Below are 13,593 nucleotides of genomic sequence, written 5' to 3'. Positions count from 1 at the left end.
GGCATCCTTTTTAGGGTCACTCTTGTATGCTCAATGATGAGTTGGGCTCTTTAGATAATATAAAACACACATATATTGATAATACCTGTGCCACTGATAGTTCTAAGATTAACGACTTGGGCACATCTACATACCAAAAGGCTTACGTGTATTTTCTAGGAATATGAGTTTCTAAACTCTTACATGTTCCTCTAGAAAAACCACATTCAAAAGACCTAGAGTTAACTTAATATTACATAAACCAGTTTGTTAAAGCTAAGATAGGCTTATAAGTAGCCACTGAGAACATGCTTGCAAGTGCTTTTTTATACATACGCAGTTACAATTAGCATGTCAGACAAAAGGGGGGCAGGGTACAGTCATTCCTCTGAAGTGTCATCATCATGATCAGCCTCTGTAGCCGCATTTTCAGCATTTAAAGGATCATCATTGGTGTAATCGTCTGGATCTGCATGGCCAACATTCAAAGGGAGATTTTGTGTGTTTGCATCTCGTTCAGTGGAAACCTCTGTCTCAGCAGCCTCTGTAGCCGCATTTTCAGCATCTAAAGGATCAGCATTGGTGTAATCTTCTGGATCTGCATGGCCAGCATTCAAAGGGAGATTTTGTGTGTTTGCATCTCGTTCAGTGGAAACCTCTGTCTCAGCAGCCTCTGTAGCCGCATTTTCAGCATCTAAAGGATCTGCATTGGTGTAATCTTCTGGATCTGCATGGCCAGCATTCAAAGGGAGATTCTGTGTGTTTGCATCTCCTTCAGTGGCCATCTCTGTCTCAACAGCATTCTCTGCTTGAGTGTTATCAGCTGGGTGGACATGCTCCATGTCATCATCCTCAATTTCTACTTTCTTCAAGCACCATTGCAACACATTGCATGTGGACAGAGATGTTGTTGGCCCGACTTGAATGAAGAAATGCTTAGTGCGGAGCAATTTGCGTGCAACCATGAAAGTCTGTAGATCACCCTGGAAGGAAGAGGGATGTATGCCATTTTAGTGAGAAGAATACGTATAGAGAATCAGATGAAGGCATCATAACACTCAAGCAATGAACATTAATACATTTTTCTTTTCGCATTCATTGACAGGAGCATGGTTTTTTTTTTACTGGATTAAAAGAGCAAAAGCAAAAAACTTACAGTATACACTTAGTCGTGTTAGGTTGTGGTATACATGGGAACGAACATGCATGTGTGGTGTATCATTTGTACTATTATTATGTCTGAGATAGGTATTATTAGGTGCACTTGTACGTGTCAGCTGGGTATGTCCAACGAAGAGGTAAACACACGTGCTTTGTTAGTTATTGATAGATTATCTTCATGTGTGGACTGAACACACGTAAATGACTTGTAAAGTGAAGTTGATAAAAAACTAGAAACAGTGTGTAATGGAAGTAGTTTGTTTTGCATGTTGTAGGTGATGTACCAGGTAGATATGTATAAGGTATTCTATTTGTGGGTGCATTATTAAGCATGACATGGTAATAGGGGTTTTGGAAATGGGGAGACAAGTATGCCAGTCTGGTTAGGGGTTGCTGGCTGGTTACCAAGCATCATTTTGGGCGATGTAAATAAACTTACAGTGTGTTTCATCCTGAAAAGATCAGCAGCAGTCATTCTGAAAAGTCTTTCAGAATCCTCGGTGAAGGTTGTGAAGGCATATGTGCCCGTGTCATCTGAAACTTCGCAGTTGAAAGTGATTCTGCATTGAGGATGGAACATAAATGAATAAAAGTGATCTATAAGCAACAAACACATTGGAGGTTGTGACAGCAGAATGTAAACGATTGCAAGCGTCTTATAAGTGAAAAACCTAGGAGTGGATATAACGCCTATCCTGGAGCAGGTGCCACACTTAAAAGCCTCACCAAGGGGAGCAGTTGTTGACTTACCACAGTTAGGGCAACCAAGATAAGCATGTACTTTCTCAAGTCTTGCATCAGGGATACACACTTTTAACCAAGGGCGCTCCTCTTGGAGAGTGTTGGTGTTCTGTTAGAAGGAATCAATAATTATGATTTGCCAATTGACTGTATGAGTATAATCATGGTCTGATGAGCTCTGGAAGACCAAAGTTAGAAAACATAGGTGTCTGATTCTAATCTCTGAAACATTCAAAATGAAATCTAGGGATTGATTACCTTAAATGTATGGACTGATTGCAAAAGGGAACCAAAGGGTATATATCTATGACCTTATAGAGGACGACAAAGATGTTTTCTCTTCATACTAAATATATTGCATGGTTTATATTGATCCTTAGACTTTGTGGTATTCTAAACAGTTAAGTGTAGTCTGTCCAATGTGCAAAGATCTTCCCTCTTAGTCAATCTATACATTATACGAGCAAATGGTAACTGAAAGCAATGAATAGTGATCAGTTAGCTAAGACGCTACTTGTCTCTGTAAAAGTGTTATGTATTCATGGGACTATGAATGACCCAACCTGTTATGAATAATATCGTATCATCTAAAGAGTTACAAGGCACACCAAATTAAAGAAGGGTACGGGGGGACTTGCCTTTTTGTGCCTCAGTTCATCCAGGGTTATGATCACCTTTTCATTGGAGGGGTTCCTAACATCAAGGACCCGTGCCTGTCTATCAGCAAGTAAGGCTTGATGGCGAAGTGCCCTGAATGTAAGTAGGGGAAATTTAATTAGTGTATGAGAAGGGACATGGGAACTTAAAGTAGGCAGGAAGAGGGTATTACCATTCCTTCAGTGCATCGGCTCTGTGCCCTTCAGGATCATGAATGAACATAGTAGACATGCTCGATGCGAGCGAGAAACCTAAGCCATAAAAGACAGAAATGAGTGGTGAAGATTAACAAATACATTGCAATAGTGTGCTTAGAATAACTACCACCTTTGTGGGATGTGGCCCTTAAGGAAGTGAAGCCAACCACAACAAACTTTTCGCCCCAACAGGAGAGTGGGTCACAATCAGCTCCAGCAAAATCATTCCAGACGGAGATGACTAATGGTTGTTGAGAGCTGACAAAGAGAAGTGGTTAATATATCAATGTGTTGTATGAATGAAAGGTGGAATTGAGATAACTGATGGTGGGTGGTACAGATACCTGTGATCAGTAATAACAATTTCTCGAACAAATACTTGGCGGTCTTGGGCAGTGGTAATAGACCTTGGCTGGTCCTCAACATAAAGAACCACCCCAACAATATCTGAAGGCAGAGAGGCAGGATAATGTTAATTATAAGGCTATAATGAGACAGGTGCGGGGTAACCAACCAATGACAACGAGACTAACATGTGGAACTACAAATTTTGGACTCACCTAATACAAAGGAATATTAAATAAAAGTAAATGAGCAATGCATGCAAAGGCTGACTTGTTTATTACCATATCTGTCATCAGGATCCCCAGCTCTTGGGATAGAAGCAATGGATTGGTAGTCGGGCAGGATAGGGCCTGCTTCAACGTTCACAGGCTGGATCACTGTCTGCCGTCCAAAGGTCATCTGGAAGTCAAGTTCCTCTTCAGATTTCTTCCATTGTGGGTCTGCATGCCTGATGGGAGCATCAGCTATTTCATATTCTCCTTTGTGCACAAATGCATCCTTGTATGCCTCGATCTGATCTCCAAATAGCGCACCCCGCATCTTGTTTTTCTGTTAAAACAGTAGGGTGTTTGGTTGATTAGGCTTATATAGGTAAGAGAAGTAATCAATCAACAAAGGGCATGTGGCAATAAGTCTAAAGTCCTATACATTTATGGAGCTAACACATAACTGGTTGTAGGTGGACAGGTGGCTAAAACACGTAGGAGGGCAGATTGATACCTTATCGTCCTGCAAAACCAGGTGCTGATACAGGATCCCTTTCTTAGGAGATGGCTTAGCTCGTCCCTTCTCAATGACCTTGACTTTCACCTTGTATGACTTACTGATAGGACTCAGCTCATCTAAGAAGACACGTTCATGTTTCATATTGCAAATCCGTAGACCATACCGCAAAAAATGAAAAAGACGCAAAATTAGTGTGGAATTCCATTATATTAGAAAGCAATGTATAGCCTTATAGCTGAGTGCTGTGAAATATTACAAAACAAACAATGGGAGTTTGAGATTTGTATACTCCAGTTAACAAATTGAATTAAATATTCAAAGCATAAATAGCAACTAAAGTGGATCACAACTACCAGAGAGTTCAATATAAACTCGTTTTAATAAGCATTCGGACAAGGTCGGTCTTCTGTTCTTTAAATAGACCACATATTCAAGGAAAAATTGAAAAGGTTGTTGAAATTAAGTAATGTTATCTATCAAATGTTACGTGTCACTGTAATATTGAAGACATGTTGAATAACATCGGAGCCTTGATTGAAGTTAGCTAGAATGTTTGGCAAGTGTTATCAATAATCACACATGTGGATTGATTACTGGCACTAATTAAACAGATAAATATTTTGTTGTTTTAGTGATTAGCATCTATCTTTTAGATGTGTCAACATTACTCATAATAAATGGAGTTGTAGGAAATGAATCAAGGAAAAGAAATGTCACTAATAGCTTATAAAACGCGTGGTTACTGAGTGACAAGCCAAAATTTACCAGAAGGACATCACTTTACTGTTAACCAAAAGACTGAGAATTGAGTCAGGCATGCTCATGAAACACGAAACAACTGTATAACTGACTGAGCCCTGCAGAAATAGTACTAACCATAATCTGACTAACATAACTCCTACCAGACCAGACTCAACCCCAACAGACCAGACTCAAACCAAACAAATTAAAACTAACAGAGAAACATTAAGTAATTCAAGGAAAACATTAAGTAAACTGTAGGAGGCTGGCAACTGAAATTAAATTACCTTATTACTCTTAATGAAAGTGAAAGAATGAGTAAATTAGTAAGAATAGTATAGTATGTTGATTTGGATAAAGGGAATATTTTTTGTTTTTGACTACAATTTGCAGTCTCGATGTCTCCTAAACTGGTTACAATTATGTTTACGGATGTTAATGTTTGTCTTGACTCCCTTTTCTTTTTTGAGTAGGTCCTGGTGTTTTTGGTCGGAGTAGATTGGTGGGATGATGTTAGGTGTACACAACCTGATGATGGGGATGGAATTGGTATTGAAATACACCTTTTCTGAAAGTGCCAATTCAGTATTTATCCTTAAACTATTCTTCTTTGTTATTCAGTTTGATTATGGAAGGTATGGAAGGTTCCTTGACAGTGACAGTATTATGCGAAGTAAAATAACAATCAATGCTAACAATGGACAAAATGAATGATAGGACACTTGCAGTACAACCGGACAGAAAATGAAAGAGAAGACATGGGTGATAAAGATGGGAAAAATAATAGGTACTCGGGATGTAATCTAACCACAAGAGTATGCTCTATCTAAGAAATAATAAGCTATATGCAAAGAAACAAACAAACCATGACAATGAAAAGACACCAGAATGAGCACACCAACACCAAGGTAAAAATAAGATGCCTTTGCAAGACTATAAGGTCTGCTGTTTAAGATAGCAAGGGCATGCAATCAAAGAAAAACATACAACTTAGCTAAAACTAAAAACAGTTAGGATGTAGGAGTTATCACCGGATGCAACAGGTGAGAGCAAAGCAAACCTAATTGCAGTGGTGACCACGTGCCACTAAACATGCAGGCATATCCAGATAAGCTAGCCGTCTCCCACTGGCCGGTAGTTGTTTCCTGAGTCGGGAACCGCCTACACGAAACACAAGCAAGAGAAGAGGACAGGAAATGTAATCCAAACCCGATATATGGATAAACAATAAATGCGCAAACACGAAAAATATAAGTAGGTATAATAGACAGGCTGCTTCCCATAACTCAAAATATTCTTCATTTCATTACCAAAGCATGGTACATTGAAGTTTACAAAAAGGACTGTGTAGGCTAGTGTGCCATGAAAGAGAATGGCCAACATCAGGGCACAAAAGTAATTCAGTACACTAAAAGAGAATTACAGGAATGCATAAGGCTACTACCCTAATGAAAGTAGATAATCTGATACAGCCTAAGGGAACTTAGTGCGCTTAAAAACAGTGTCGAGGTCAGGCAAGTCTGCAAAGGAAAGGGGAACATCAGAGCTGGAAGCAGCTACAACAGAAGGCCTTAGAGATGCTGGAGACTTGCGTTTCTTGACGGGGAGCGGGGGAGAAGCAATAGTAGTTATTTGGAAGAGTGCACCACGTGGGGTGAGACAGTCCTGCTCCACAAGCAACAAAGAAGGTTCCATGTCTTCTTTGATGCCAAGAACGCGTTCCTTGACTGTCAAACAGGTCTCCCTTTCAAGGGCACAAAGAAGAGCATCGAACTTTGATTCGGTGGGGTTATAGTTAGCATCAACTACCTCAAAGTTGCAAGCCACCATTAGATAATCAAGGGCCTTCTTTGCTAGGCTCTGTTTAGCTGCAGCAAGGGTAGGGCAGCACTCACTGACAATGCACTCAAAACCAAAACATGCTCTTTGAGTTTTAAGGGTGAACCATGAAGTGTACTGGGTAGGGGTATGCTCAAGAGTCTCAATCGGAGTACTGAATATTGGGACCTTCCTAAACACAGCACGCAGGACTGACATGAAATCAACAGATACAAATTTGACAGGGCCATCAACATCCTCACATAATTCCTCGGGCATTGGCTGCTTAGGTGCCCCTTTCTCCACGGCCTCTAACTCATTTCTCTTAAGGCGATATAACCCAGCACACCTAGCAAACACCTCACTCCTCCGAGACGTCACATCCTCAACAAATACTTTGAACTTTTTCATAAGGTCACGAACGGCTTTCTGGGCTGCCTTTTCACATGAATCAGCCACCTCCGCAGCCTCCCCACCAACATAAACATAAGCAATGGGCCCAGAATTTGTCTTGACAGTCACGTACACGTTATTCTTAGCCATGTCTAGGAAATGGTAAACAGGAGCAGGAAAATGGAGGCATGTGGTTATCTGCTCAAGCAGAGGGTGGAAGGGGATCACAACCTGTGTAGGTGCTGCAGCCATAACCTGTAATGGCGAGCAAGTTAACTTTAAAGTCAAGGTGACCCGACTGCTATAGAAATTCACAAACAGTAGATTATAAGGGACACCGGGAACATGGCAAGGCTTAAGGACCAGCGGCATTATAGCCATATATATCAAAGACAAGACGTATGCATTTATCATGATCGAAAAGTATAAATTTTTCCAAGGCACAAGGGTAACCTGGGTAAATACCACATGACTTATTCGAGCTTAATAGGCAAGTCCGAACACAAGAGAGCTCATTATCTGAACAAGTACTACTATCTGAACAACAAAAGCGGGAACATTTCACACAAGTCGCTTGACTCTAATGGACTCTTAAGACCTAGGAGGGTAGGAGCCTACAATGAATTGAACTGAACTATTTATTTCTACGCAAGGCCTCACCACAAAACAGGCCTTTCTCTGAGCAAGTACCGCTGTATGAACAAGGAAAGAAGGTGGGTGGGGGAGGTGAAGCGCCACTCATAAATAACCACACAACCACCAAACAAATACGGTATGAACCTTACATATGAAAACATGGTCATTTCAAACAATCAATGCATGATCAGGTTAGAACTAACAAACAAGCATGATGCTTCAGTAGAGAAGCAGGAGCTATGTGCATAACAGGCCATGGACTAAGATACAAGAATGTAGTGTTAACAATGCAAGGAACTTTGGATAGCGAACATGGAAAACATATTGAAGAAGATCAAAGGAGCACCTCGTGATCACCGGCAATATACCAAACTCAACAACCGTGGTGCAAGGGCGCTGAGAAAAAACAATTCATTTATTAGGCATTGCAGCAACAAGAGAAACCACATTAAAGAAAACTTTGGAAACCCTAGCAATTTGCATTGACACAAATAGTTCATATAGCACACTTATAGTTATGGCCAATGAAGCAACACAATAAAAGCAACACGAAGTTTGAACTTAACAAAGAAAGCCCTTTTCCGGCAATAGATGTAAATTGAGCAACAATTCAACAACTTAGAAAGTAGCACAATACAAACAATTTTTATATTTTTATCAGCATAAATAACCAACCAATCATACAAACTTCAACTTTTCCCAAGAACGAATCAACAACTTACTCACCAAAGTGTCACTAAACATATGCAAATCAAAATCAGCAAAACTCTAACCAGAACCTCTAAACCACTAATCAGTCCACATTCAAAAGACCTAGAGTGATTAGGTTGCCCTTTTGCAATCAGTCCATACATTTAAGGTAATCAGTCAGAAGACTCAGAGCGTACAAGTGGCAACCTACAAGAGTAATTCATTAACACACACAAACACAGCAAAATCAGTGGGAGCTCAATCTCATAGCACAAATGTTACCTCATTCACAATACAAGATTTAATACAAGAACTAATTCCGCTACACAAGGAATGGCATTAACCCGCTAGAGGTCGTGATGATGCTTTTGATAACAACAAACAACACATGCCTGCAGACAACTATACATTCTAACTTACAACTAAGGCACGTCAAATGAACTAAGCACAAAAGGACAAGAAACATGAGAGAAAACAAAAGGCACGAACAACACAAATAAACACCCAGAATCTGAGAAAAGGGCAATTGGAAGTTGAGGTGGGCGTAGGTATCAATAAAGAGAAACAAAATAGCACCTATAAATACACCCACGAAAACAAAAGCAGACCAATCACATTAACCGCTCGACAAGCAACATGACTACATGCATATAGGCGAACAATTAAACATTTACAACGGGCAGATTCGAACAAGCATACATGCCAAACCTTAACTATAACCCCAAAAGAAGCCGCACACACAAATAAGTGGCACGATAGGTTACAAATCCATGCACCAAATACCATGTACTCCCCAACATTAGTTCAACCATTTTTCCCTGACACTACAGCAAAAACGATTCCCCAAACGGGACCAGAAGTAATAGTCTGAAACAAACTAAACAACTCCGACTCAAAACAAGACTGAACACAAAAACCAAATGTGTTAGCAGGCAGTCCTGGGAGTAAACCATACAAACAAACATAGGGCAATTGCAACCAGTTTCAGAGCCACTTTGCAATGTAAACATCCTAAACATTCATAGACAAAAGGACCAGATCCCCTCAAACCAAGAGCGTTGCATACAATTTCAGGCCAGGCAACAAACGCACACACAAGGAATGCCATTAACAGGCACGTCAAAGGCACAGTAAACACGGGAGCAAACAAAATGCACTCACAACAGACACGGGGGAACTGACCAGAGGCAAAGCTCATGATGCTCTTGACAAAAAAAAAGGCACATAATTTTACAACCAAACAATGAGAACAGAAAATAATAACAGGGAAAAACACCTATCACATATTGCAAACTCACAAGGACCTAAGATTAGGGAAAGCAAACAACGGGAGATCTTTCATGAGTACATTTGTTTAAATGGCCGAACTATGTCATATCAGGGATTGCTAAATGTCCATGGGAAGTAGATTATTAGGTGTGGTTAAAATGTAGGTAGTCCATATTCATATACTGCAAACCACAGTAGCCAAGAGAAACCAAGAGAGAGCCTATACCTTTCTTGCCTGGATCCTATTCTGAAAAAAAGAAAGAGAAAATAGTGAAAGAACAAAAGACCAATTAAAGTTGAAGAAGGAAACAATCAATATATAGCACCAGATGCACAGCAAAAGAAGCCACCTAAGAACAGCAACAGTAAAAAAAAAAAAAAGGTTTTCAAAATTAAGCCAGGATTTCAGGCACATTGGGACTGACCATTTAAAAGAATACAGGGAAAAAAAAAAGGAAATAGGCAGTACAATTGTGCACTTTGAATGCATTTCTTTAAACACACACAGTAATAAAAGTACAATACATACTGTTTAGGCAGCAGTGTTTCCCTTCAAATGAGGGACATTGCATAGGCCTCACACTACATGCCATCCCTTCTCTTATCTGAACTTGTCAACAAAGGGAGCCTGAACATAAAACAAAATGATTATGAAAACGAAAATATGAACCTGTATTTAACCTGCTAATGGTTCATTTTCATACTAATTTGCACAGTTATCACACTATTAACCAAAAACACTAATTTGCATACTAATCTAACCTAGCATGGATAATAAACCTGTAACAATCAAACACCCAAACCTGACCTAAAAAGCATAAATAAGAACAAAACCACCAAATATAAACCAACTAAAATGCAAATGAAATCGCAAATAATGATCGAAGTAGATTGAATTGGAGATGCGAATCTGCAGGGTATTAAATCTAGACCATTTAGAAATTATAAGTTAGCTAGAACACCAAACCATAACAAATGATGACAAGCTGTTCTACCCAGAACACAAAAAACCAGAAACATCTGAACATTTATTTCTACTGAAGATGTTGTACCCAGAACACAAAAATGCAGGAACTGAATTTGCTAAACCAAGATCATATTAAGAACCGATTATTAATATGAATATGAAAATGTATTCATAATAATTGTTCCTCAGTATTTATTAAAATGAACAAAAATCAATCTAGATTTAAACAAAGAAACCCAAAGAACCATCGAACCAGGGAAAAAAAGGAAGCAAATGTAAGAACCATCAAATCGAAAAAAAAGGAAAAACCCAAAGAAAACAGACCAGATCCAAGAGAGAACGCACACGAACAAATGAACAAAAATCGATCTAGATTTAAACAAAGAAACCCAAAGAACAATCGAAAAAAAGAGGAAGCAAATGTAAGAACCATCGAATCGGAAAAAAGGAAAAACCCAAAGAAACAGACCAGATCCAGGAGAGAACGCACACGAACTGCCTTACGGAATTCGCCGGAACAATCATTACAGATCTGAAGAAGATCTGAACAAGAACGATTCCAATAATTCTAAGACCTCCAATAAAACCTTAGATGATTCCAAAGCCCAACTGATTGTTGTCAATTGGATTTTGCATTTAGAATCATCCAAGGTGTTAATGGAAACCTTACTGCGGCTCCTTCGAAAGCAATGGACAACAAAAGCAAAAAAATCACTAAACTGAAAAATGAAAGGAAGATTAGTCATGGAAGGACCGAAAGGGCGAAAGAGAGAAAGCAACCAACAAAAAAATGAGGAAGGGAGCTGAAGACGGAACAGAGAGAAGAAGACAAAAAGGGCGGTGGATGAAGCTGCGACGTGTCACGATCTGGATGTAATGGCAAAGGAGTAATAAGTGGAGATAGGTGAGGGCAAAATGGGCAGCGCACTATTGCTGCAATAGTAATGTGAAGTTTGTGCTTTTTAAAGTGTTAGGATTTGGACCGAATCCTTGGTAAGGATTGCCTACGTATCTTGTCAGAATCAGGTCGCGCGTAGTTCTTAGCTTTAGAATAAGTTCTAGTATGCCGGATTTCGGTAGATATGTCCTGAAGTGGAAACATATTACTTAATCGGTCAAATGAGTGAAGTATTTGCCATTATTTTCATCTGCCGTTTTCCATAGGTTGCGTAAAATTCGACCAATTTGTTGGTAAACCTATTTGGATACGTACTGTACCCCCCAAGTGTTCGTTATTTTTCCGTTGTGTGCGGATAAAATGACAAGCACTTTTCAAAAAAAGGAAAACTTTTGGCAGGCAGAGAGTTTCAACGCCCAGGCTGGGGCGTCAGAAATTTCGGCGCCCAGCCCTGGGCGCTAAAAATAACTTGGGCGGTCAATTTTGACGTTTTTGCTTCACATGTTCTTGCGTTTATTCCTATTTCGTTTTTTGTGCCTTGATATTTTGCTTCGTAGTTAAAGTTAATTTTGAGGCTATTTTGGAGGCTTTTTGACTGTTAGCGTGAAACTCATTTTTGTCCAGATTAATTTTTTCTATTGGTGACTCAAAACAGTTTTGAGAATAGAGTTAGGGTGCGGAACTTATGAAGATCTTTGTGGAGGGTATGATGGAATCTATGTGAAACCGCTGTTGGTGGATTCTATGTTTTATGAATTTATTTTTTTGGTAACATTTGCATTTGTTTTAAATTTTTGATTTCTTTTTGATTTTGGGTTGCATGGATCGGCTCTTATGATGACATTGGTTGGCTTTTTAGGTTTTGAGGATGGGATAGTGTGGTTTATTTTGTGGGTTTCGGGAACTGGTTCACATGGCATTATTTCAAAACCGAGTGGGCTTTGTTTGTTGGGCCTATAGTGGGCCGCTTCTTTATTTTTTTTTATTTTGCAAGTACATTTGGTGTTTATTTAGTGTTAGAATAAAATTTTTAGGAGAAATATTACGCCTTTATTGATTTGGAAAGTAAGGAAAGCACACTGAAATAAAACTGACCCATATTCTAAAGGGCCTTAGGACCATCTAAAGTCTCTATTATTTTTTCTATCAATCTAAAGAACTACTAATGGCGCTCTATATGGCTCAAGCCTGGGGTTTAGTCTCATAAAACTTCGGTCCTTCACCGGTACTCATCTTGAATCCTATTCCTTTTGCGTTGACCCACTGATATGTCTTCACCCATCCGTTCCCGACCTCTTCTAGTGTTGATGCAGGAGAGATTAACCGGGTTGGATCGAAACCTTCATCTTGTAAAGCTAGGGTAGTCATCACAGTCTCGTTCTCCATAGGCCTCGATTCGTTAAACAATGTCCATAGAGCCTGGTTGTCCAATATTTCAGCTGTTTTAGTCTTGGTGAGGTGGGGTGCCTCATCCAAGGTGTGGCAGTCATGGAAAATTTCAAATCCGGGTTTTAGCAAGCCATCCTGAACGAAGGGTTCAGGGAAATCAGAGCATGGGTGTTCTTCTCCTTCCCGAACAAACATCCCGTTAAGGGTCCTTTGATATGGGGGAAGGAGGGTGGTTTGTTCGGCTTTGTTAAGGCGTAGCCTAGATAGGCGGTCAGCAATATCTTCCTCCGTTGGTTCATAACCTAAGCCAAAGGGAGTAGATTTGTCGGGAAAAGGATGGAATGTGCATTCCTTCTTCCTTATGCCCAATGGGGTTCCTGGGAAATAACCTTGAGCCAACAGCATTCTAGGGATGACTCGGGATGCATGCGGGTCTAGGAATGCTGGATCATAATCTTCGATGAACTGGATTGCTTCTTCCATTTGAAACCCATAAAGGTCATCTGCAGTTTCGGCCGTTCCAACCATATTACCCCGTTATGGTTAAGTTTAACCATTTGGTGCAAGGTTGAAGCCACACCTCCTAAGTCATGGAGCCAAGGTCGCCCCAAGAGGAGGTTGAAAGTGGGCTTGATGTCGATTATTTGAAACTCCGTGGTGCGTGCCACAGGCCCAGTTTGTATGGTAAGGTTGATTTTTCCCAACACAGGCCTTCGGGAGTTATCATAAGCTCGTACCCCTTGTGAGGAGGTTTGGAAGTCATCGCTTCCTAGCCCCAAGCAATGGGCGGTTCGCAATGGGCAGACATTAACCGCCGAACCATTATCTACGAGCGCTAGGGGGATGTTTTGTCCTTTGCATCCAACCACTAAGTAAAGGGCTTTATTGTGAGCACCCCCTCCCTTGGGTAAGTCTTTATCAGTGAAAACTATGGCCTTTTCTCTGGCATCTCTCGTGACATGGCTAACCAATGAGTCAGGTGTGAT

The 13,593-nt window shown here is 40.1% G+C and overlaps 2 protein-coding genes across 2 annotated transcripts; both read right to left on the bottom strand.

Moving 5' to 3' along the window:
- Window positions 1–359: 359 nt before the first annotated feature.
- On the bottom strand, window positions 360–3,950 carry LOC130464994 (replication protein A 70 kDa DNA-binding subunit B-like). The gene is made up of 9 exons (XM_056834085.1): window positions 3,801–3,950; window positions 3,362–3,629; window positions 3,080–3,182; window positions 2,866–2,993; window positions 2,711–2,789; window positions 2,520–2,631; window positions 1,812–1,990; window positions 1,580–1,700; window positions 360–962 (listed from the first exon to the last, which is right to left on the bottom strand). The coding sequence occupies exons 1-9, from the start codon at window positions 3,945–3,947 to the stop codon at window positions 360–362; spliced, it is 1,740 nt and encodes a 579-aa protein (XP_056690063.1). The 5' UTR covers window positions 3,948–3,950.
- A 617-nt stretch (window positions 3,951–4,567) lies between these two features.
- Window positions 4,568–10,980, bottom strand: LOC130464980 (uncharacterized). The gene is made up of 6 exons (XM_056834084.1): window positions 9,883–10,980; window positions 7,741–7,790; window positions 6,048–7,013; window positions 5,858–5,955; window positions 5,579–5,708; window positions 4,568–4,663 (listed from the first exon to the last, which is right to left on the bottom strand). Exons 3-6 carry the CDS (start codon window positions 7,008–7,010, stop codon window positions 4,568–4,570), a joined length of 1,287 nt encoding a protein of 428 aa, XP_056690062.1. The 5' UTR covers window positions 7,011–7,013; window positions 7,741–7,790; window positions 9,883–10,980.
- Window positions 10,981–13,593: the final 2,613 nt, after the last annotated feature.

The sequence above is a fragment of the Spinacia oleracea genome, chromosome 1 (genome assembly GCF_020520425.1).
Source record: "Spinacia oleracea cultivar Varoflay chromosome 1, BTI_SOV_V1, whole genome shotgun sequence".
Taxonomy (NCBI): domain Eukaryota; kingdom Viridiplantae; phylum Streptophyta; class Magnoliopsida; order Caryophyllales; family Amaranthaceae; genus Spinacia; species Spinacia oleracea.
Note: the sequence above shows the minus strand (reverse complement) of the source record. Positions and strands in the feature narration are given on the sequence as shown.

Coding starts and splice junctions, on each gene's coding strand:
- LOC130464994 (XM_056834085.1), bottom strand. CDS start 3,947: ATGAAACATGAACGTGTCTTCTTAGATGAGCTGAGTCCTATCAGTAAG. Junction 2,994..3,079: donor ATTGTTATTACTGATCACAG/GTATCTGTACCA, acceptor TCTCTTTGTCAG/CTCTCAACAACCATTAGTCA. Junction 2,790..2,865: donor AAGGGCCACATCCCACAAAG/GTGGTAGTTATT, acceptor TTTATGGCTTAG/GTTTCTCGCTCGCATCGAGC.
- LOC130464980 (XM_056834084.1), bottom strand. CDS start 7,010: ATGGCTGCAGCACCTACACAGGTTGTGATCCCCTTCCACCCTCTGCTT. Junction 5,709..5,857: donor CTTCAATGTACCATGCTTTG/GTAATGAAATGA, acceptor TGTTTCGTGTAG/GCGGTTCCCGACTCAGGAAA. Junction 4,664..5,578: donor GCTCTCACCTGTTGCATCCG/GTGATAACTCCT, acceptor CTATTTCTGCAG/GGCTCAGTCAGTTATACAGT.